The 25,173-nt window shown below is 37.2% G+C and overlaps 1 protein-coding gene across 1 annotated transcript in view; it reads right to left on the minus strand.

Annotated features, from left to right (window-relative positions):
* Positions 1-25,173, minus strand: part of PCLO (piccolo presynaptic cytomatrix protein) — a 393,696-nt gene that overhangs the window by 90,659 nt on the left and 277,864 nt on the right. The window contains exon 11 of the mRNA XM_045288647.1: positions 15,710-15,835. Coding sequence (XP_045144582.1) covers positions 15,710-15,835 — 126 coding nt within the window. The remainder of the gene's footprint in view (positions 1-15,709; positions 15,836-25,173) is intronic.

Consider the following 25,173-nt stretch of genomic DNA (forward strand, 5'->3'; position numbering starts at 1 on the left):
TAGTTAAATAACTTTCCTGAGGCCTTCTATCAAAATGATTATGAATGAAACATAACTCTTCTTCTGATGAATATTTTTTTAAAAAAGAAGTCTTTATTTGGCTTGGGGATACAGTTCATTGCAATATGCTTTTGAAGTTAGATGCTATCACTGAACACTTAATATATTACAGTTGATTAATCCAGATCAGGAGGACTGGTGGCACCGTGGTGAAGTGCTGAACTGCTAACAGCAATTGGGTAGTTTGAACCCACTGATGGTACTGCAGGAAAAAGAAAATTTTCTCTGTAAAGATTTACAGCCTTAGAAGCCCCAACGAGCAGTTCTTTTCTGTCCTATAGGGACACTATGAATCAGAATTGACAGCAATGTAAAAAAACAAAACAAAAACCAGACAAACAAAAACAAACCAAAAAATGAGTCCATTACTAACGATTTGTATCGGTATTCCTCAATATAGTTTCCTTGTTAGAAAACCTTCGGATCAATGTGAAATGTCGTTCCTAGGTCATGTGTACCTATATACCAAATTTGGGAAATTTGAGAAGTCTATGACCAATCCATACCTGATAATCCCCCTGGAACAAGAACAAGGAAGCTCACTCATCTGTGTGGTGTGTTTCTTGATCTCCAACCTTGATCACTGCCATGTCATCTGTAACATATGTCAAAAAAGCATAAGCAGAAATAGAGACTTGCTTGCCTAGCAATATTCTCCTTTATTCTACATAGGAATGTGTCCTCTAACAGCACTTTTGGGATTTGCTCTTCCACCATAGACTTTTTCCAAGTTCTAATTCCATTACCAAGGCCAAGTTCTAAAATCAAAACCACTACTCAAGAAACCTCATCTTCCCTCCAAAAACTGATTGTCAACAATAAATTCAACAGCTTTCTCTTGTCAGGAATCAGCCTATCAATTCATCTTTAAGAAGAAGAGCTAGCTAGGTGGACCAATATCAAATGCACTGAAAGAAATGGGAACAGATGATTTACAACTTTTCATGAATTAAAATGCATGCCTCAGGTATATTTCATCACAAAATAGCCTAAAAGAGGAGCATATGGAGGGACCCCACAACTTTACTTTGTAGGTCTTATGGCTTGGGAGATGCTTTCTCTCAATTTAACTCTGGGCAAATCCAAAAGTTAACATTGGTTATACTCAATTTTTAACTTTTTGCTATCCTATTGTGTGTTTCTACTACCTAATTAAGAGGTTCTTGAACCTATATTGAAATCTTCACACTATATGTTCTAGTTCTAAAGAGCTTTGTTTCACAATTTTGATTGAATTATTAGTTATAATAATAAAAGCACAGGTTGTTTCCAAAATATTTTATTGGTAGGGCAACCAAGTTTTCTACACAAACATTTGTTTGGGGTTCATTGGATAGAAGATGTTTAGTCCTTATGAATTCATTTTCCTCTTAGGAAATTTGCCAAAAATTGTTTAAATATAATGTATCTCACGATAATGATAATCTGTTACATAATAACAGGAAAAAACTAATCTATCGAACAAGTTCAAGAAATCCAGTGATTGAATGAAACAGAAGCCATTAAATGCTCAAAATGGGTTACATTTGACAAATCTTAATTTTCAAACTTGTAAAAAATTTATATTTTTCACTCTGTCTTTGCTGAAGACACACTATTGTAAATAAACTTACCAATTGCTATGTATTACTTTGTTTTAGTTCCTTTTGTATTTTGCACTGTAATTTGAGAAGCTACTCTATGCTTTAATGTAATCATTAGGAAACAACAAATATTTTCATGAAAAATGGCAAACTCATGCTAGAGCTTATATGCAAAATCAAAAGGTCAGAGAATTGGCCCCCGATGTTTAGGAAGGACAGCAATATAAGTGGAATAATATACTTTAAAAGGTATTGGCTGTCCACTTCAGAAAAAGTAGCCACTGGAAACCTTATGCATAGAATCAAAACACTGTCAGACATTGAAGGCCTAAGGAATGGAAGCAGAACACTGTCAGAGACATGTCAGAGGATGGGCTCCTAGGGCCAGAAGGCCCTGGAAGGATCACGAAGAAGGAGTTGTCTTCCTAAAGTAGAGTCAACCATAGACAGCAGTGATGTGAATGGAATAAATCTTGTGGGAGTAACAACTTCAGACTCTGGCTGATGGGGCAAAGTTCAAAGTGAGGGGAAACACCTGAAAACATCAATTAATAATTAGAAATTGAAATGTACTAGGTATGTCTGGGAAAATTAGAAGTCATAAAAATGAAATGGAATTCATAAATTTTTATATCCTAAGCATTAGTGAGCTGAAATGGACTGATATTGGCCATTTTGAATAAGAAAATCATATATTTACAATGCCAGGAAAAGCACAAGCAAGAGGAATGGCTTTGAGTTTATTGTCAAAATAGACATTGCAAAATCTACCTTGAAGTGCAATGCTGTCCGTGATACAATTATATTTATTGATAGTTAAGAGAATCCAATCAACACAATTATTTTTCAAATTTATGCACCAACCACAAAGGATAGAAATGAAAGAATTGAAGAATTCAATCAACAGCTTCAATCAGAAATTGATCAAACGTAAATCATGATGTATTGAGAATTATTGGTTATAGGAATGTGAAGGTTGGAAATCAAGACAGAATAATATTGGAAAGATGGTATTGAAGATAGAAATGAAGCTATAGATTGCACGATAGAATTTTGTAAATTCAACAACTTGTTCAGAGAAAATACCCTTTTTCAACAGAATAAACAGTGATTAAACAAATGGTCTTCTCCAGATGAAATACATAGACATCAAATTAACCACATCGGTGGGAGAGAAAATGAAATAGATCAATATCAGCAGTTAAAATTAAGCCCTGGGCCAACGGTGGCACACACTACCAATTGCTTATATGGAAGTTCAAGTTGAAGCTGAAGAAAATAGAACCAAGTGCACTACAGCCAAGTTACCCTCTTGAGTATATCCCACCTAAATTTTAAGAATTTAAAACGTAACCCAACAGAATGCTCAAATTATAGAACAATATCATTACTGTCACATGCAAATAAAAATTTGCCAATGATCAAACAATCATGGTTTCAGCAGAGAGCTGTCAGAGGCTCAGGCTGGATTTATAAGAAGACATGGAACAAGGGATATCATTGCTCATGTCAGATAGACCTTGGCCGGAATCAGAGACTAGCAGAACGCTGTTTACTTGTGATTTACGGACTGTTTAAAGGCATACCGTGGGGTAGAGCATAACAACTAGGGATAGCCTTGCGAAGAATGGGAATTCGAGAAAACTTCATTGTGCTCCTGAAGAACTTACACATGGATCAAGAAGTAGTGATGTGGACAAAACAGAGACATGTTGCATGGTTTAAATCAGGAAAGGTGTGTGACAGGTTTGCACCTATCACCAACATTATTCACTCTGTATGCTGAGTTAGTAATCAGAGAATTTGGATGATACGAGGAAGAATGTGGCATCAGGATTGGAGGAAGGCTTAAAGCCAACCTGTGATATGTGGATGACAGCAACCTTGCTTGCTGCAAGTGAGGACTTGAAGTGCATGCTGATGATGGTCAAAGACTGCAGCTTTCAGTATACAGTGAACCCTCGTTTATCACGGTCAATAGGTTCTAGACCCTACCGTGATAAATGAAATTACGCGAAGTAGGATTCCTTATTTGTAAATCAAATATTTCCGTAGTTAGAGCATAGAGGACATGAAAAAACACCCTTTAGTCACCATTACACTCGTATTACCCTATTTATTAAACGAAAAAGGGAAAATACAGTAAAACATTTTGGACGTTACAATTATCATTTATTATATTATTTATGGCATCAAGCGTGTACAGTATGAGCCAATCAGTGGCAGTAATGACAGAGCATGCGCTGTTACGCAAAAACCGTGATAGAGTGAAGCCGCGGAAGTCGAAGCGCGAAGTGGCGATGGTTCACTGTAGATTACAACTCAATGTTAAAAAGACTAAAATCCTCACAAGTGGACCAGTAGGTAACATCATGACACATGGAGAAAAGATGGAAGCTGCCAAGGATTTCGGATTGCTTGGATCCAGAAGCAACACTCATGGACGTAGCTTTCAAGAAAGGAAATGGCACATTCATCTGCTGCACAAGACCTCTTTGGGGCGTTGAAAAGCAGGGCGGTTACTTTGAGGTATACGGCGCCGCTGACCAAAGCCATGGTGGTTTCAATCCTTCTTATGCATGTGAAAGTTGGGCATTGAATTAGGAAGACCAAAGAAAAATGTATGCATTTGAATTAAGGTGTTAAAAAATTTTGAAAGTACGATGGCCTGCCAAAAGAACAAACAACTCTGTGTTACAAGAAAGATGGCAAAATGCTCCTCAGAGGCAAGCTGGTAAGGAATTCTCTTAGGTACTTTAGGCATGTCATCAAGAGAGACCAGTCCCTGGGGAGGCATCATGCTTTGTAAAGCAGACGGAGAGTGAAAAAGAGGCAGGTCCCCAACAAGATGCCCTTACACAGTGGGTGTGCAATGGGCTCAAGCAAAAGAACGATTATGAGGATGGTACCCGATGGGGAAATGTTTCCTTCTGTTGCGCGTAGGGCCTCTCTGCGTCACAACAAACCAATGCCACCTAACAACAACAATAACAACACAGCCTACCATGTGTGAAGACTTAATAACTTAATATGAAGATTTTGTCGTTAATGCTGTAACAGTGGTAAAGGAATAGAGACATTAACAATATAGGAAGGTGCTCAGATACATATATACAAATTGATATACAACTGATGGAACATTGTAGATTAGTGAGAGTAATAATACACTATTCAATAAATTGTGCACAGCTTATTATCCAAGTTAGAATATGTTGTGAAAATCTTGTTAGGCGCTCCTCGAGCCTCCTGCCGGTCTCCAGCCGGCTGCCGGGTCTCCGCCCCACCTCACCTTGGCCCATGCTGTGCGTGGACCTGGCTGGTAAGATCATGGCCATCCAGGAGCCACCTGCTCAATGCTGGGAAGGAGCAGAAGCTTCAGCCCTGTGATCAGCAATGTTTCTGCACACAATAGGACAAGTAAACCAGGTTGTCCACGGAGACACGGATCTCAAAACTCAAGAATGAGGAAAGATGATGGCCGGCCTTTCCAAAAGGGAGACACCCCGAAGATGCCACATGAAGATGCTGCTCTGAAGCCAGGTGTGCCAAGAAGCGCCTGGGCTACCAGAGGCTGGCAGACTCTGGAACACAGGCAGAGCACATGGCCATTGCAGGCCTGCACGTGGACTTCTGCCCTCCAGAATGCAGAGGCAGACCTTGACTGAGCCTGCCCTGTAAAGCCTGCCCTGGTGGTCCGTTCAATTCACACACCTCTCAGATGTAGCTTTCATCCTGGGCAGCATAGGGGGTCTGCCTTTAGAACAGCTCTGCAAGCCCTTCAGCCCAGCAGGGCTAATCCTGGGGGAACCTACCCTTCCTGTTTTCACCGGACTCCCCACTTTCAGAGTTGAAAAAGCTTCTGGGAGCATTGCAGTCCTGCTCTGTCACGGTTGGGAGGGTGCCCAAGCCATTGGGCAGCACAGCCTGTGCCCGTCCTGGTTCATAGATGCTCAAGCCCTGCCTCAGATTGAGGCAACCTGAACAGAGATCTTTAAATGTGTTGTGAAAGTTCCCAGCCAAATTCCTCCTGTACCAGTTTGAAAACTTGCCAGAAATATAGTGCCCACCAAGAGAGACGGACCTGTTACAAAGATTTTCTAGTTGGGAGCAGGAATAAGAAGACTGGTTTTGTTTTGTTTTAAATTGTTTAACCCATGTCTCTGGGATGTGAATTACCTTTTAAAATTAGGTTAAAAATCACTCTTGGACTGGAACGTATTATTTGGTTTCTCAACTCTTAGAACCTTGTTGGGGTTCATCCTGGGCCAGATTTGGGAATTTAAAGAAAATAAAAGCGTGAGAGAGAGAGAGGAAAAAAAAGAAAATCTACTTAGGCAAATTTCCTGACCATGAGGGGGTGGAGGGTTTCACCGTACAGAAGATTATGTCCATCTCAATGGAATTGATAAACCCCAGTTCTGACTTTCTGTAATTAATCTGTATTGTGGAAATTCAGCAAAATTTTAGGTGATTGGAATCAAAACATATTCATAATTTATGTGCAAATGAACAGAAAGATGTATCATGCAGCAAACCATTCCACATAGTGCTTGCTATTTTGAGTTGTGATTTTGGCTTCTAATTTTAAAATCTCCTGGGTTTTGCTCTTCATTCTCTCTGAACCACAGAGGAAAATGATTTGCAGATTCTAGGGAAAAACCTTCTTCCCACCCTCAATGAATTTAAGGAAATGTGTTTTCTGCATTTTTCATATTCTAGGGTTTTAGATTTTTTAACATCAGTAATGATCAGGAATAACAATAGCAACAATAATCTCCTTTAAAAGATCAAAATTTAAAGCAAAGAAATATGTGTGGGAAGAAAAGAACACAATAGTAATTGTATTATATTTATAAGCAGTAAATGTGACTAAAATGTAATAGTTTGCTTCCTTTACCTGTAAGAAGTGAAGTGTTTATCACTCATTTTACATATATTGCTCAGATAAATCGATTTCATTATATACTATGAAAGGTACTGCATATGATGGGAACAATAACTCATAGCCTATAAAATGGCATTTAAAGTGAAAATGAGTAGTCCCCGTCTTCCTACTTACTTGAGTTTCACCAACCACATTTACCACCTCCCTTTTTGTGTGTGTGGACATCTATCATTAGTAATATGTACACACTACATATAATATTGCACTGTGTAATTTACTAATGGTATTGTTTTTATCCCAACCCCCCAAAAAAAGAATTGGATTTATAAAGATATTGATAATAGCAGTAAACAGGATGGAGGTCATATCTGACCTCATCTGACTTCCCTAATGCCACAAGTCAGGGAGGTCAGACATGCATTCACCCCTATATGCGAGTCTTTTCTGACACCAGCCATTCCTCCCATGACCCTCTAACTGTATGCTGGGTGCCGTAATTCACTGCCATGATCATACACAACCCACAGCCTCATGAGTAAGGGGATTTATTAGGGAAGGTAAAGGGTTAAGCCAAGTCAGGATCAGCAAACACTAGAGAGGCAGTCCTCACTCCACAATTCGCAGTCAAGTCTCTTTCTGGTCCTCAGCTTCTCAGCCACATGGTCCATTGGTCTATGACCCCACGGACTTGCAGCTCTGCTGCACAATCCCATATTCTCAGCTCTGCTCCCCCGTACCTTCTCATGGTTTCCTTGCCTTGGCCTTCAGTCTCAGCCTGGGTCCTTCAGTCTGTCCCACAGTCTCCATGCCAGTCCCTCATCAAGCAGGTGCTATGTGTGCGATGGTCGGGGAGTTCTCTCCTTGCGGCTGCGTCAAAGACGGCTCATCTTTATAGCGAGGTGAGTGGCGATGGAAACTGGGCAATCCCCTCTGGTCACGTTACACCTGCCCCGTCTGCATAGTGCCAACCAGGCCTTTGGTTGGAGTTCGCCAAGACAGAGGCAGAAGACCCACAGTAAGAAATCTAACTCCACCGTAATAATAAAAAGCAATAATAATGAAAACTTTAAAAATGAGGTACCTATGTCCTCGAGTATAAGCGGACCCAAATATCAGCCGAGACTAGTTTTACCACAAAATCTGCTAAACATGGCTTAGACATGAGTATAGATGGTGTTCTAGTTGCATCAGAACTAGCTTTTGACAGAACCTCATCAGAATTTAGCAGTGTTGCTGGTCCGAGAATACCTATATTTATAAAGTAATGTCTTACAGGACACAAAAGAGATATGTACAAAGCTGTATGGAACCCAAGAAGCAAGGAACGTGGTCTTAGCAGGTTAACCAAAATTGTTGGTGTAGGCTGTGCTCTAAAGGGTAAGGGGAAATGATCAGTGATCAAGATGTATTCTTGGGAAGGAAATCAATTATCAGCGATCTAGTTACAAGATGAACCGAGGAATCAGATCATTGTAATGAAGAAAACACACAGTGACTCCTGAAGAGAAGCTAGAAACGTAGTCATTGCTGCTGCTTCAAAAATGGCTCATAAACTAACTCTTCATTGCTCCCAATTAGAGGACACAGAGTATCTGTTATCTTGAATTATAATTACATGTTCATTGAAATATCCATTTGAAATTTATAGGAACTGTTCTTTTCTTCTTTGAAACTTTTCTTAGAGAAATTCCAGAAATCAATGTGCATGGTAGCAATGAAGGCAATTCTAGATAAACAATCTGCTCTGTGCTTTCAATAAGTGCAGAATAATCGATGCATTTACATTATGGTGTTAGAAAAGAATACTGCGGGAACCACGATCTGTCAAAGAAGGAACAGCTTGGGCTTGAGATAGGTAGAGCCAGAATGTACCATAGACGCAAAGTACGGTGAGATTTCATCTCACATACTTTGGACATGTTATCAGGAGAGACAAGTACCTGGAGAAGGACACCGTGTTTGGTAAAGTAGAAGATCGGCAGAAAAGAAGGCCCGCAACAAGATGGATTGGCACAGTAGCTTCCACAATGGTTCAAACATAACAATTGTAAGGATAGAGTAGGAACAGGCAGTGCTGTGTTCCGTTGTACATAGGGTCACTATGAGTTGGAATTGATTTGATAACAGCTAATAATAACAACAAGAAACGACTTCCAAAAGGCAGTTTTACCTTGTGTGTCATCTCTAAAAAAAAAAAAATGTAGCTAATAAGAGCTACATCATTCCATTCATCTAAATTTTCTGAATCAATCTTTTAGCTTTGGATTTACCATGATATTTGAAAGACCCCAGGCAATCAGATTTTTTGAGAGCACCTAATTTACAAAATCTTGAAGATATTTTTCTACCAATAATTAATACGCATTCTTGAAGAACTACTGGATGGAGAGTGATTTTTTATAGTCTACTATTTTTACTTTTAATTATGCAAGATTAGTCTTTGTTCTATTAAAAAATGAAGACAAATATCTGGAGAATTTAATTGCAGGTCCAACTATGTTTCTAATGCTCTGTTTCTTGCTATTTGCTTTAGGATTAACATTAAACAATTTTTAGAGCAAGAATGTCAAGGTTGTGAATGCTCTCCAAAGTTTTGGTTTTAAATGATGTACAATGTTTTCTCTCACCTTAGATTTTAGTATTGGTATTTCTTTTGAACTAATTAAGTAAACATTAATATAATATGGATTTTGAAAAACTACAATTCGCCACTTCATCTTTAAATAAATTAGTATGAACCATATTTATTTTATAATACAAATACCAAATTTAGCATAATCAGCACCCTAACAATGGTCTCAAAATTAGATGCTTCCTCTATAATAAACTTTCTTTTCAGACTAATGCACTTGATGAAATTTCTAAATATCCTTAATATTTTAGGAAATTTTGAACTCATAATCTGCTTATTTATTTAATATAGCTTGCTTTCTCTAATTCTCTTTCTCCTTCTTTGTCTCTCACTCTTTCTGTCTGTCTGTCTCTCTCTCTATATATATATATTCTCAAAGTAGTACCCTAATCAATTACAAATGGGAATTTTATAATATAACTGTCAATAATTCCTGACAATCACAACCTTTGTGTTTTTTATATCATCAAGCCCAATCAAGTGGAAACAATGAGGGCAGTGGAAGAATGTATAAAAGTTGTGAGTTAATTGTTTTCAAATAGCAATTTTTTGCAGAGGGCCAAAATTATGAAACTATAGAAATATTTTAAAACACATAACTCTGTTTTAGACTTTAAAAACCCCTCCTCCTACAGCAACAAGTGTGCTTAATTAAAAACAGAACATGCGGTATTTAAAAATATGTAAGGTGGCAGGGAAAAGACTGGCAACTTACTTACAAGGGGAGAGACATATTATCTTGGGTGAAGGGAAGTGCAATACACAGTAAGAGGGGGTTCAGAAAAAAATGTGAAAAGAAAGGAAGACACTAGAAGGAGTGCAAAAGTTAAAGGAAACAGAAGCACTATTATAATTACAACTCTGCAATAAAAGTAACCTATTAGTGGATTCATAGAAAGACAAAAAACTGTACTGGTATAGAAATGAGAATGGTAATATATCCACCAATATACATAGGTTTGACAGAAGATAATTTTAGATGCATATTTACCTATGTGCAAATATATTGAGGAATAAAGCAAAGAATATATAGTTAAAGCTATGAAAACTTCTAAGAAGGAATCAAAAAACCCTAGTCACTGGGCCTGGAAATAAGGACTATACACTCAGGGAACAGCAAGGTGAGTTGGTGTTAACAGTCTACAAAATCAATGTGACACATCCTACTTTGGTGAGTAGTGAATGGGGTCTTCAGAGTTCATGAGCAACCATCTAAGGTGCACCTATTGATCTCTCCCTATCCAGAGCAAAGAAGAGTCAAGAAAATTGAAGACTCATGCAAACAGTCCAATGGACAAATGACTATGAAGTACAGTCTCCATAACTCTAAGGCTACAGGAACTAGATGGTGCCCAACCCCACTAAAGGATATTGTATTAGGAAATCCTAGATAAAGTGGAAGAAACCTCCAAATGATAAAAAATAAATCAGGCTTACAAGACAGAAAGAGACTGGTGGAACCTCTGAGGCCATGGCCTTCAGTTCCCCTGCACACCTAGAACCCGTAGGGCTCCATTTTCAGCCAAACAACTGACATATTATTGAAGGGGAGCAATTAACACTTCATCCTTTGGTAAATGGCACTGGGTAGGTATGCAGTTCTTAGGATAATTGACCAATTCAAAAGGTCAGATAGATTTAATCATAAAAGGGCATCATTTGCCAAAGGAAAAAGCTCAAAAGGCGTTGGAAAGAAGAACTTGAATGGGAAACACAGGAAGGAAGTAACTGGAAAGTGTTGGTAGGTACGTGATGTTACACTGTGGGGATCGGAATCAATTACATAAAACAACATGTATATGAACTGTTGAATGGGAAACATTTTTTCTGTAAACCCTCAACAAATTTACAATAAAAAGTTTTTGAAAACAAACATGTTTCTGTTCGACAAAGATTTTCTTCATGATACAAAAATAAATCAATCTTGGTAATGTTAAGTTACACCAGTTTCATTGTTATGAAATACCTTACCTAACTATTGTATTGTACCTTGGAAAGGTGAAACCAGTCATATATAAATAGGAAATATAAAATAGAAATGCCTTTGAGAGTTTTGTGCATTTTCAAACGTTGTCATTTAAATTTTGAAATATACCCAAAAGAACATGACTCTTGAATTCTTCCTCTCCCGCGCCCACTATCATGATCCCAATTCTACTTTGCATATCCGGCTGGACCGGAGGATGTACACTGGCACAGAGAGGAACTGGAAATACAGGGAATCCAGGACAGATGAAGCCCCCAGGACCAGTGGAGAGAGTGGCGATGGCGGGAGGGTGGAGGGAAGGTGAGGGAGAAAGGGGGAACCAATGACAAGGTCTATATATACCCCTCCTCCCTGGGAGACGGACAGCGGAGAAGTGGGTGAGGGAGATATCGGATAGTGTAAGATATGATAAAATAATAATAATTTATAAATTATTAAGGGTTCAGGGGAGAGGGGGAAGCAGGGAGGGAGGGGAAAAATGAGGAGCTGATACCAAGGGCTCAAGTTCAAAGCAGGTGTTTTTAGAATGATGATGGCAACTTATGTACGAATGTGCTGGACACAGTTGATGTATGTATGGATTGTGAAAAGAGTTGTATGAGCCCCTAATAAATATCTAAAAAAACCCAAAAAACAAAAAGACCTCACAAAAAAAAAGGAAAAAAAGGAAAATGACACAATGGCTTCTATAATAGTTATCCTGTGTGTCTATGACAGAAATGCTACAAATGAGTAACTTTAACAAACAAATTGTATTTTTCACAGTCTGAGTACAGGTGGCAGCCATATAGGGGAACCTTTTCTCTGTCAGTTCTGGAGGAAGATTCTGGCTTTTAAAATTTCTGCTCCCGACCTATCTTCATGAAATTTGGTATTTATTTCCCTGATCTTTGCTTCCTTGTTTTAATCTCTCTTCTCTCAAAAGAGATCAGCCTCATGAACAGAACAAGCCATGGTTTTGATTGTACCGTATTTTTGAAGGCACCCTAAAGAGACGAATACCAATCTATAACTGAGAACTTGTGTGCAGCATCCACGGCTGGCAGGGACGTAGTTATGTACGTTTCCTGGGCAATGGATCTGTGCATGAGGGAACTGTGCCCCTAGTGGAAATGCTTTTAAAGTTACCATGTCCTCCTGATCACTATCTAAAAATCACCTACACACCATAGAGAATAATTTTTATTGTACAGAATAATTATCTAATACAAACCAATGATCATGAAATAAGCATACACTTGAAAAAAGAATTCTATCTTCAGTGGTAAGTAACTGAAACTCTGCATTAATATTGTTTAAATATCAGACATTAAAGCCAGCATTACGTCTAGAGCAATATACTGCTTTGGAGTTTGATAAACTGTGAGGAGTTGAGGCTGAGGGCCCTAAGGTTATGATATATAAATTAAGCACATAAACACAGATAAAAACAAACAAATAAATAACTATTAATATGTGTACATATATACAACTATATATTTAAAGAACTATATGCATGTATGCACACACAAACACACAAATTTACCAAAAATTTACTGGTCTAAATATGAATGCTCTTGAAAACCTTATGAGCCAATTAACAGCTTTCTACTTCAAAGGAATGACTTTTATATTCTAACCTCTTGGCATAGAATATATTCATTCTGTTATAAGCTATTGGGTGGGAGAAAGAACATAGTTAATCGAGTATCATATTATTTCCCTAAATAGTTAATGTCTCAAAAATAATAATGAAATTTGAACAGCAAAATGAATGGAAAAAAATACTCCAGAGTGTTTTTTTCACAAAGAGCAATGTTGTACGATTAATAAAGGAAATCTAGAACTCATATATAACAAATCATGGGTTTGATTACCTAATAAAGGAACGCAAGGCTCCTGGCGGCACTGTGGGATAAGCATTGGGCTGTTAGGCTCAAAGCCAGAGGTTCAAGCCCACCAGCAGCTCAACCAGAGAGAGATGAAGCTTTTCTGTGAAGATTCACAGTCTCTACAGATTAGAATAGACGCTATGGCAGTAGGTCTGGTTAAAAAAATAAAGAAAGACAACACTAAGTTCATGGGAGGATCTGGCTCCATTGGAAGGCCTGGCGTGGCCTCTTGGCAAGACTCTCAGCTAGCGAACAAGACAAATAATTGATATAAATAAAATAATAAACAATATGCATGCAGTTTTTAATGCTTTCTCACTTAAATCAGTTAGATAAACTCTAAAATTACTAGGTCTAGAATAAGATAAAAGGATTTGGGGGGTAGTCTTGGAGTATCTGTGTGATTTTAAGTTCACCTCAATTTCCTTCCTTGAAGAATCCTTGAAATGAGTTTAAAGTGCATTATTTTATATGAACTTATGAATTTAGAAAAAGGTCAGATAGATTTCCAGGGGAAAGTGTATAATTTCATCACAACATTCTTCACTGAAATTGCCTTTACGATCATTGTCATTTGCAACATTTGCCAATTTCCATGATATACATCCAAAGAATGATATAAAATTTTATTTTTCAAGTATATTTTCCAAACTATACCTGGTTAGTTAGTGTTGTGGTATCATATTCAGCTTCCTTCTAGAACATATTATGTGAAAATGATCAGATTACCCACATCCTTAAAAATGGGTTTCAATTCCTGGGCCCTAACTAAAAGAAAATTGATATTGAGCTTGACAGGATTATAGTCATAGGAAAATCATACATACCCAGTGTGACGAGCTCTCTCAATTTTGTTTTATTAATACCATTGATACATTTTTAATAACATGCTTCCAAGGAAATATATTGACTGTTATATTAGTAAACATGCTTCTAAAACATCTAAAAACAATTAATCAGAATAGACCTAATTTGTAGCATTTTCCTACTTTTGTGATGGAAATACTCCCACATATCAATGTAATGCCACAGAATACAGATCGGATGAGATTCACAGATTGGACAGAGCTGGCTCCAGCATACTACTATGAAGAATACTTCATACCTCAAGTCAGAGATTTTTCTAATTGTCTGCCAAAATAATCAGAGACAATCTGATAATTCCCAATAAATTAAAGAAAGTGATGGTGAAAGTCATTTTATCATAATTAACATTTTAAGGAACAACAGGTAAATTTTATTTAAATATAAAATGACAAACTAAATTGGTATTTATTTTAGGATAATAATTAAAAAGGGAGGCTGTCAGTACTTCATGATTAAACAATAATCTTTATAAACAATATCACTGAAAATGTGAAAACTACAATTAGATGAATTTGGAGAATTTTCTAAACAATTAGCATTGTGTATTGACTATGACAGTCTAGCTGGAATATTTTACTAAAAGAATATGATGAAGTATATGTGTAAATCTAGTAATTTCTGTGACAATCATGATTATGTGAAAACTTTTATGATAAAGTAAAGTAGTTCTAATCTACTGCCATGGACTTGACTCTGACTCACGGTGACCTTATAGGAAACTAGGCCTTCTCCTTGGGTTTCCAAGACTATAAATCTTTACAGGAATGTATAACTTCATTGTTGTCGCATGGAGCAAAGTAGCAGGTAGGTTTGAATCACTAGTCTTGTGGTTAGCAGTCTAACACTTAGGCTGCTGTGCCCCCAGGGTTTCAGGTCACATAACGAGTATGACTATTGGTAGACAACATTTAGCACAGGTTTTAGCAAACCTTTTGTAAAGAGCCCCACAGTAAATATTTTAGGCATTGCTCACCATACAGTCTATTTTGTTAATTCAACTCTGCTTTTATAGTGGAAAAGCAGCCTTGTTTATTACTTAGTGTGACTGTGTTTCAATAACATTATTTTCCTCGAAGATCACCTTTCAACCTAATAACACACGGGGCTATGCAGGGAACAGTGACATCCATGTGAAATGTGCTAACCATCAGACAAAATCAGAGGAGTAGCACCCCCCCCACCCCAAATATTTAGAAGGCAGGAAGGGGTAGAAAAGAAGGAGGAATGGACATGGAGAACCCCAGGAGAGGGGGAAGAGTGGTACTTTTAACAGGTTGTAGTTAGGGTCATCACATCAAATGGGTATAAACTGTTGGATGGAAAGTGAAGTTGCTCTGTAAAATTCCACCCAAATCACAACGAACAAACAAAATAACAATGTTTACAAAGCAAGCGGTGGCTGTGTTTGGTCCACAGCCATCCATAGTTTTGCTGACCTTAGCTTGTAGTGAATCATCTGTCATTTCTGTGGTTTTTTATTTCAATTACTGCTTTTCTTAGTAACTATGAAACATTAATGGCCACATAGGCAAAGCGCTTTTTGTTTACTTAAATAAAATATGCTCCAATTGAAATAAATTTCTTGACTAGCTAGTGATTTTTAAGAGAGTTCCATCGTTAACAAACTGCCGAAAAGGACAACGCAATAGACAATACCAGTGGTGCACATAATTTCCTCTATTACTATATTACCATTTCTCCATCGACCCTAAGGAGACAGGCTTGTCCCAGACAGTAAAGGAATAGAAAATTAGCATATTAAATTAAAATGTTTTTTAATGTGACTACATTCTTCTGATTTACTTTGAAATACCTTAACCTTACCTTCCGCAAGCTTCCCTGTCTGTTCTGCAATCCCCCCAGGAAGAATCTTGGCAATGTAGGCTCCAATTTCTCCGCTGTGTCCGGGAATTTCTTTACCACCCACAATTCTAAGTCCTAAACCATTTCCTGTATGAAAACATTGGCACATGATTAATAATACTCTAACAAGGAACAGCAGTTATTACAAGTTAACATATGCACAAAAAGAAGTTTTTAGTTGGGCTTTGGATCTTGAACTAGAAACCAAAAAGATCTTGAACTAGAAACCATAATAGTTGATATTATGACAGGAATTCATGATAGCATGGTAAGAAAAACAGGAATTAGTGAAACATTGACAAATTAATTTCAAATAGCATGTTCAGTCATATATGAAGGCTTTGCCAATTTTGACAAACTGTTATGGAAATAGCTGAGTAGGTTCCTTGTGTTAAGAAATTCCAGAACATACAATTCACCCACAAAACTGAGAAACATTCTACTTTATAGAAAGATAGAAATGATGACTGTAATTGAGGCAAAACAACCCCAACATAGAATTATAATTAGTAAAATATGAACTAAGTCATGACTTAAGAATTATTATTGACTATACAGCCTTAATTTATTAAGTAAAAAAGTCCATGCATGAACATGGCACATACTACACAGCAAAATAAATTTATAATTGAGTGAGGAATACATTTGCTAAATGCTCCCTACTCCACTGAGCAGGTTTTTAAGTAATGGACTATATCTTGAGACTGACAAATTGAGTTGAGATCAATAATACAAATTATTAGTATTCAAGTTTGCAATTTTAAAAATTGATGTTGTCAGGTCCTCTGGGTCAGTTCTGACTCACAGTGATCCCGTGGCGACAGAACAACATATTGCCTTGCCATGTTCCACCCGCACATTCTTGGTGTGAGCCCACTGTTGAAGCCCTTGGATCAGTCTAACTCCTGTTCCACTGACCCTCTACTTTATGAAGACTTGATGTCCAATCAGGAGGAATTGGTCCTCCTGAAAATATGCCTAAAGTCTTGCAATGCTCACTTCTAAGAAACACCCTGTGTGTACATCTTCCAGTACAGATGAAGCTTTTTGGCCATTCCAGGAGGTGCTGGTGGCATGGCAGTTTACAAAAGATTGGGCTTCTGACGGTAAGGTCAGCTGTGCAAACCCACTAGCCCCACTGCAGGAGAAAGATGTAGCTTTCTGCTCGCCATGAACATTTCTAGGGGAACAAATCCACAGGGTTGTTACTAGTGAGAACTGACTTGATGGTAGTGACTTGTGATTTTTCTTTGAGTAGCCCAAGGAGGTCAGGTGTGGCCCCAGACCATTTCCACATATAACAACCCTATAGGACAGCAAAGACCTCCCCCTATGTTTTTTCAAGACTTTAAAAGCTTAATAGGAATATGCTCTTTAGAGAAATAAGTTTACAAAACCAGAAGGACAGCCTTTACCAAGAGTGATGTTAAGAGGGCTGGAAGAGGCATGGGCAATTGGTAAAGGGAACCGGGGAACCCGAGGTAGAAATCGGCCAAGAGCTGACACTCTGAGGATTGAAACCAATGGCGTTGAACAATCTGTATCAATTGCTGGTCTGTGTACATCTCTTTTACAAACTTCTGCTTCAACCACAGTAAATTACTGAACAGAAAAATAAGTAAATAAAGGAAGTGATACTGGATTGATTTTTGCTTATGTTAACCCCATGTGGGTCAGAGTACATTAGTGCTCCAGCCAATTTTCAATCCCTTATCTCTCAGAAGTAGTTTACCAGGATTTTCTTCTGAGATGCCTGTAGGTGGATTTAAACCACGAATCCCTTAGTATCCAAACTGTTGATAACAAGGGACTCACATACTTACATAGAATTACTTAAAAAATAGTAAAAGAAAAACATGATAAAAAATTAGAATAACTGGGAAAATATTTTTAGTTTGTTAGCTAGTGGTTGCTTGCTCTCTGGCTTGAATGCAATGATAGGATTTGAATTAATACATTTTTCTAAGAATTTAAAATCTGGACATTTTAGTATCACATGTTCATACCTGAGCTTGGGTCGCTAAGTTGGACTAAAGAAGAATCAATGCATTTGAATTATGGCAAAATATTGAAAGTACCATGGACTGACAAAAAACAAACAAATCTGTCTTAGAAGAAGGACAGCCAGAGTGCTCCTTGGAAGCAAGGATGGCAAGACTTCACTTCATGCCATGCGCTTTGGACATGCTATGAGGAGAGACCAGTCCCTGGAAAAGGACATCAAGCTTGGGAAAGCAGAGGGGCAGCAAAAAGAGGAAGACCCTTGACAAGATGGACTGACACAGTGACCAAAACACTGGGCTCAACCTAAAAACCACTGGACGGATGGTTCAAGGTGGGGCGGCGGTTCCTCCCTTAGGAACACAGGTAGGGCTGCCATGACTCAATGGCACCTGCAACCACAAGAACAACAACAGTAACAGAATTTTGATACGTTGTCAATCCAATATATCTGCATGACCAAAATACGTTTGTCAACAATAGCATCCACCTAAGATCTAGAAAGTGGACTGCCAATAAAGTTTTGGGAAACTCAAGAAGCAACGTTAATTTGGAAGTGAAAGTCTAGGAGGAAATAGGTCTCTATGGTAATGTTGGTAGCATCACTGAATATCAACTTCTGATGTTTGTTTATCATTACAATTTCCTTTTAACTCTGCAATTATTCCTTCTAAAAATACTGGTAACAGTGGTACATCAGTCAGATATCCATGCAATGCACTGACTTTCCTATTGAGCTCTCATTATAACAGAATAAAGTGCCAGCTGAGCACTCATTTACTATTAAACATGTCAGTGCTTCAAAGTGAAGCTAAAAGTTATCATTTCACCCCATTTAGGCATAGTGTAATTAGGCAAGTCTACCAGAAATATTTTACATTTCAGAAACTTTTAAACTAGAAATATTTATAGAAAAAAATAGCCATTCAATGAAACAATCTTTAATTAGGAAAATGTACTATCTTTAATAACTTTAGAACTGCATTTGAATGCATAGGCCTCTGTGTATTTGACAAATACACTAATATGCAATCATTCAAAAGAAACAGAATATAAGATAAATATGAGCACACAGTGAAAAAAATCTGTACCTTTGCATTTAAATTTGTAGTTTTAATTCCATTTTCATTATACAAGTTCATTAACTTGTCACATTAAACTCTCCTGTATTTTAGAATCTCACAAAGAATGTTTTATTTTAATCATGCAAATAGTTTACCAAACTGTTATGACATTATATGAAAGTTTATAATTAGAGATATAATTTGTGAACCTACTATATTTTATGTAAAGGCCTTAAATCAGAAGTGCTTATCATTCATAATAGAGTTATCATAGAATGAAGATATACATCATATCTGATGGTGGGGTTTTTTGGACTTTTTCTGATCATTGTAGTTATGTGTGAAGGTGTTTGCTTGAATTCTTTCTTCCTCACTTATATGTGCTACAAATTGCCTTCAGAGTACCACTTTTGCTGTATCCCAAGGGTTTGGGTATGTTGCATTTTCCTTCGCTCTTGTTTCAAGGAAACTTGATTGTACTTTTCATTTCTTAAATTATGCAGTGGTTCTGAAGTAAAGTATTATTCAGCTTCCATGTATTTGAATTTTGGAGTGGATCATGCTGTAGTTGATTTCTAATTTTACAGCAATATGATCCGAAAAGATGGTTTGTTATCACCATGTTTTTGAATTTCTAGAAATGCAGTATTTACCTAAAGTACCACAGGTTATGTAGAAAATATCAACAACATTATGAGGTGGGAAGAAAGAGATCTAGCAATTCAAAACAAACAAACAAACAAACAAACAGAAACACATCCCAACATTAAAAAGCCCAGGCCCAGAGGGTTTCACTGGAGAATCTTTCACACATCCAGGATTCTGTATAAACTATTCCACAACATACAAATAGACAATATACGATCAAACTCATTTTGAAGCAACTAATACTCTGATACCTAAACCAGGCAAAAACAGCACCAAAATTGAAAATTATAGGCCATTATCTATAATCAATGTATATGCAGATCTCCAATAAACACTACCGAACAGAATTGAACTAAACATTAAAAAAATAATATGTCACAGTCAAGTGGGATTCATATCACATGCACAAGAATGGTTTAATATTAGAAAAACAATGCAACTCATCACATAAACAAAATAAACCATATAATGATATCAATTGATGTAGAAAAGTCTTTGATAAAATTCAGTATCTATTCCTGTTTTAAAAAGTGAATATAATAGGTATGTAATGGAAAAATTTCAATGTAATATAAGCCATATAAGTAAAACCAATAGGCTGTATCTCTGTTAATGGAGAGAAATAGAAATCATATCCTCTTTGAATGGGAACTAGACAAGGTTGCCTCTCATCACCACTTTTATATCATACAGTCCTGAACATTTTAGCTAGAGCCACAAGACTTCAGAAAGAAATTAAAGGTATCCACATAGGCACAGAACAAATAAAAATCTCCTTATTTGCAAGCAACATAATCCTATTTCAAGAAAGCCCAAAAGATTCAATTAAACAATTGCTCAAACTAATTGAAAATTTTGGCAGCGTGGCAGGCTCTGAGGTCAACATACCAACATCAGTTGGATTCATGTAATTAAAGTTGCTGATTCTAAGAAGGATATAAAACGAGCAGTAACATTTACAATAACTACACAAAAGATGAAATATTTAGGAATAAATGTTACCAGAGAAACAAAAAACTTATAAAAGGAAAATCACAAAATACTCTTGTAAGAAGCTGAAAGAAACTTACACAAGTTCCAGTGTTCCGGCATAGGCAAACTGAACATTGTGAAAATGTCAATATTACCAAAAATATCTTACAAATTCAATGCAATTCCAATCCAAATTCCACCAACATGCTTGAAACATGGAATAACCAACCAACAAGGATTAGTGATTAATTATTAGTTATTAATGTGGAAAGGAAACAAAACAGGATAAATAAAACACAATTAAAAAATAAAAATAAAGTAGGCGGCCTTTCATTCCTGGACCTTATCTTAAACTACACAAAGATGAACCGACGAGGGATCAAAGACCTAAACATAAATCCCACATTTATAAAGACCATCAAGGAAAAAATTGGGACAACCTTAAGGACCTTAATACAAGTCATAAACAAGCTACCAAACATGATGAAAAATGTCCTCACTGTAGAAGAGAGAACAAAGACTGGAACCTACTGAAAATATGAGGCTTAAGCTCAACAGAAGACTTCATCAAAATGGTCAATATAACACCCACGAAAGAGGAAAAGATATTCAATAATTATACATCAGATAAAGGGCTAATTTTCAAAATCTACACAAAACTGCAACACCTAAACAAGAAAAGTACAAGCAATCCAGTAAAAATATGGGCAAAAGCATGATCGACAAATTACCAAAGAAAACCTTCAAGCAGCCAACAACCATATGAAGAAACATTTGCTATCATTAGCAATAATAAGAGAAATACAAATTAAAACAACATTGAAATATCATCTCACACTGTCACTTTTGGCAAAATTCCAGTAAACAGAATAATAAATGGTGGAGACGATTCAGAGAGATAGGAATGCATTTTCATTGCTAGTGGGATTGTAGAATTGCACAACCATTCTGGAAATCAGTTCATCACTTCTTTAAACAAATGCACATACAAGTACCTTATGATCCAGCACTCTGTGTATATAGTCTAAAGAAATTAAGGATACGACAAGAACAGACATATGCACACTGCTGTTTATTGCAGCAATTTCCATAGTAGTAAAAATACAGAAACAATCCAAAACCCTAATCATAGGGGAACAGATAAACTCTGGTGCATTCATACAATGGAGTATTATGCATCAATACAAAACGATCACAATGCTTTTAAACACAAGAAGACTTGGACAAACCTGGAGAACATTATGCTCAACAAACTGTCAATCTTACAAAAACAAATATTTTAAAACACCACTGTTATAGAGAAAAACAAAGCAGAAATGTGGTCTATACACCAATATAAAAGAATTTGATGACTTGGAAAGGAGGAACTGATTACAAGGATCTACATATAACCTCCTCCCTGGGGGATGGACAACAGAAAAGTGGGTGAAGGGAGACGTCAGACAGGGCAAGATATGACAAAATAACAATTTATAAATTATCAAGGGTTCATGAAGGAGGGGGGAGCGGGGATGGAGGGGAAAAATGAGGAGCTGATGCCAGGGGCTTAAGTGGAGAGCAAATGTTTTGAGAATGATGAGGGCAATGAATGTACAAATGTGCTAAAAAAAAAAAAAAGCCAGAGTGGCAGAATAGATTTTTTGTTTAAAAAGAAGTATCGTCATGGAGAGCAAATGTTTTGGGAATGATGAGGTAACAAATGTACAAATGTGCTTTACACAATTGATGTATGTATGGACTGTGGTAAGAGTTGTATGAGCCCCAAATAAAATGATTTAAAAAAAAACAAAAGACGGTGAAAGGATATAACCCTGATATGTGTTCTGATTTTAAACCATTCAATATCCTCTTGCTCTTTGCAAACGAGTGCCTCTTGGTTCATTTACAAGTTGTGCATAAGCAAAATAAAGTATTCTGGAATTTCCATCCCCCCCGCCCCCCCCCCCAAAAAAAAGAATTTGATGACTACATCTATGAGGGGACCAGGGACAGGGGTGGGAATAGGTGGAGGGGAGGAATGAGTAGCTGATGGGAGGGCACAGCGGGCGGATAGATGGCATGGAGAAATAAAAAGAAGCACAAATATGGAGAGTTCAATAGGATCTTGTTGATTTCATTTCTTGAGATCAGCTCTGTAAATATATATGGCATGTTTCTTTAAAAACAAACAAACAAACAAACAAAATTCCCACCAGATTCCTTATCCCTCAAATCTAAACAGTGGTTTTAGTGGCTTAAAAAAAAGAGTAGAAAGTAAAATTTAAATGAACTTGGAGTCTTTAGTTACAAACAAGTAAATCTCAAATCAATGAACAAAAAAGGGCTTACACAGAGTTATTAATGATGCTGACTGTAATTCAATGTAGATTTCATGAAAAATGTTATTATTGATATAATCTGAGAAATAGTACATTTAAGCAATTTATAACTGCTTTTATCTCGTAATATTTTATGTTGAAAAATGATAATAAACATTACTAAATGTGATGGTTAAGGTTGTGTCTCAACATGTTGGGCATGATTCTCAGTGGTTGGGAGCTACATAATGTAATTTGACAGTTATGTAATGATGTAGTGATTCCCCAATGTTGTGACGTTATTATGTAATCACTTCTATAATGAGATGTTCTAGGCGCAGTCAATCAGTTGAAAGGGTGTTCCCTTGGAGTGCGACCTGCCTCCAGTATATAAATGGATACTCCAGAATGGCTCTGGTTTGCTTTGGATGCTGCATCTGGGAAGTCATCTTCCGACTTCAGGTTATTAGAATTCATCAGCATCCACAGTCTGTGCCAATTTTGGGATCATGGGCATCTCTATCCTGTGAGTCATCATTCTGCTGCTTTACCTGCTGACCTTGGATTCCTCAGACTCTTCATTTCCACAAGTTAGAAGAAGTCTCCAAGCTGACACCTGACCCTGGGTCTGGAGACCTGCCAACCTATGTGACCATGAAAGTATATAATTGTTGAGTATTTTGTTCTGTTGTGTACAAGGCAACTATGAGTTGAAACCAATAGTACCAAATAATAACAATGTTCCATTGATTTTATTTCTGTAGAGAATCTAGCCTAAGACTTTATAATTGAGAGTAAGGAAACTAAATGGTAAGAATCAAATTTTAAAATTGATTCTCATCTGATTAGTCTCAAAGGTACTGGTGACTCTGGCTCCAGTGGTAAAGAAGGAGCTGCTGACCCTCACATGGAATGTCATTATTAATATGCAAAATGTTACCACCAATCAATTAAGCACTGGTGAACAGTGAGACTCTTAGTGATCATATATTTGGTACAGTTTTACAATTTTGTCAGAGTGAGAAATGTAGAGAAGTTAATTTGCTGATTAGCTTCAAGTAGCTTCACTTGCAGAGCAGTAAGAGAAAGAGATGAACTCAGAGATTCTGAAGCACAGCTCAAACACTGGGTTGAATACGGAAGGATGCCATTTATTCCCTGAAAGAAAGCCAGATTTGTTGTAATAACAGAGCCAATAGTGCTCAAAACAAAACCCAGGGTTTTACTACAAGAGTGGCTTAATTATGATAATTTAATTATGATAATTTAAATCTCAAGTGATGTTTGAAGTTGAGTAAGAACATTGGGCAGAAATGAGATCCTGAGACTTGGGGACATACAAACAGGCAATTAGGAACTGGGGACATTAAGTTCTTAAGTTCCATTAACTCCCTCCTGCCAACACAATTATGCCTCTTATGCCTATCTGTCCAATTCAACCACTGAAAACTTTAAAGATAGCATCAAAATATTGTAAGTTACTGGAAGCCTGAAGAATAAAGGTAGAACCTTGTTAAAGTTAGTTCCAGAAGATGAGATCTTTGGGTTGAAAGGCACTCAAAGTATGACTGAGGAAGAGCTGCCCTCTCAAAATGGAGGCAACTGCAATAATGTGGATAGAGAACATTCCGTGGAAGCAGTCTGTGGACCTTCATTTGCACAACTTAAAAATAAGAAACAGCAGCAAACATCAATTCATAATTGAAACTTGGAATGTGTGAAGAACGAATCTATGACATTTTAAATTTGTAAAAATGAAACGTGTCAGGTCAGGGACAGGCTGTCAGGGCCTCAACCCCTCTCCCTGCACGTACCAGGAAAAAAAGCTGACGGACAATTCTCGGAACAGGCTCTAAGAACAACCATCTTTCCTTCCCACCTGCAATGGCTGAACAATTGGACTCAGGAAGAAACATGACAGCAGCGGAAAACCCCCAGCAGCTGCAGCCCCTACCCCTTCCCAAAAGGACCCTCCTCGGCCCCTCCTTTAAAAACCCACCACTCTCCTCACTGGGAGCAACTTCCTTGGGCTATTTGCTAGACCACGGAACCTCGTCCGGGAGCTTCTTTTCTAATAAAGAGCTGTTACAGCCTCTTAACTTTTTCTTTCTTTCTTTGTTCTCATGCCTTTGATTACCTCTCAAAAAGGAATGCATAAAGATTCATACCCTAGCCATTAGTGAACTGAAATGGGCCGGTATTGGCCATTTTGAACCAGAAAACATATGGTTCACGATGCCGGGAATGACACAATCAAGAATGGCATGGCATCCAGTGATGTCAGTGATAGGATCATGCTTATCCAATACAAGGAAATTCATTCGATGCAACGATTATTCAAATTTATACACCAACCACCAATGCCAGTGATGAAGAAATTGAAGAATTCTACCAATGTCAGCAGTCTAAAATGGATTAAACATGCAAACAAGCTGCAATTGTT

Source organism: Echinops telfairi, unplaced genomic scaffold (assembly GCF_000313985.2).
Source record: "Echinops telfairi isolate 266 unplaced genomic scaffold, ASM31398v2 ScPeMD7_23;HRSCAF=83, whole genome shotgun sequence".
NCBI lineage: Eukaryota > Metazoa > Chordata > Mammalia > Afrosoricida > Tenrecidae > Echinops > Echinops telfairi.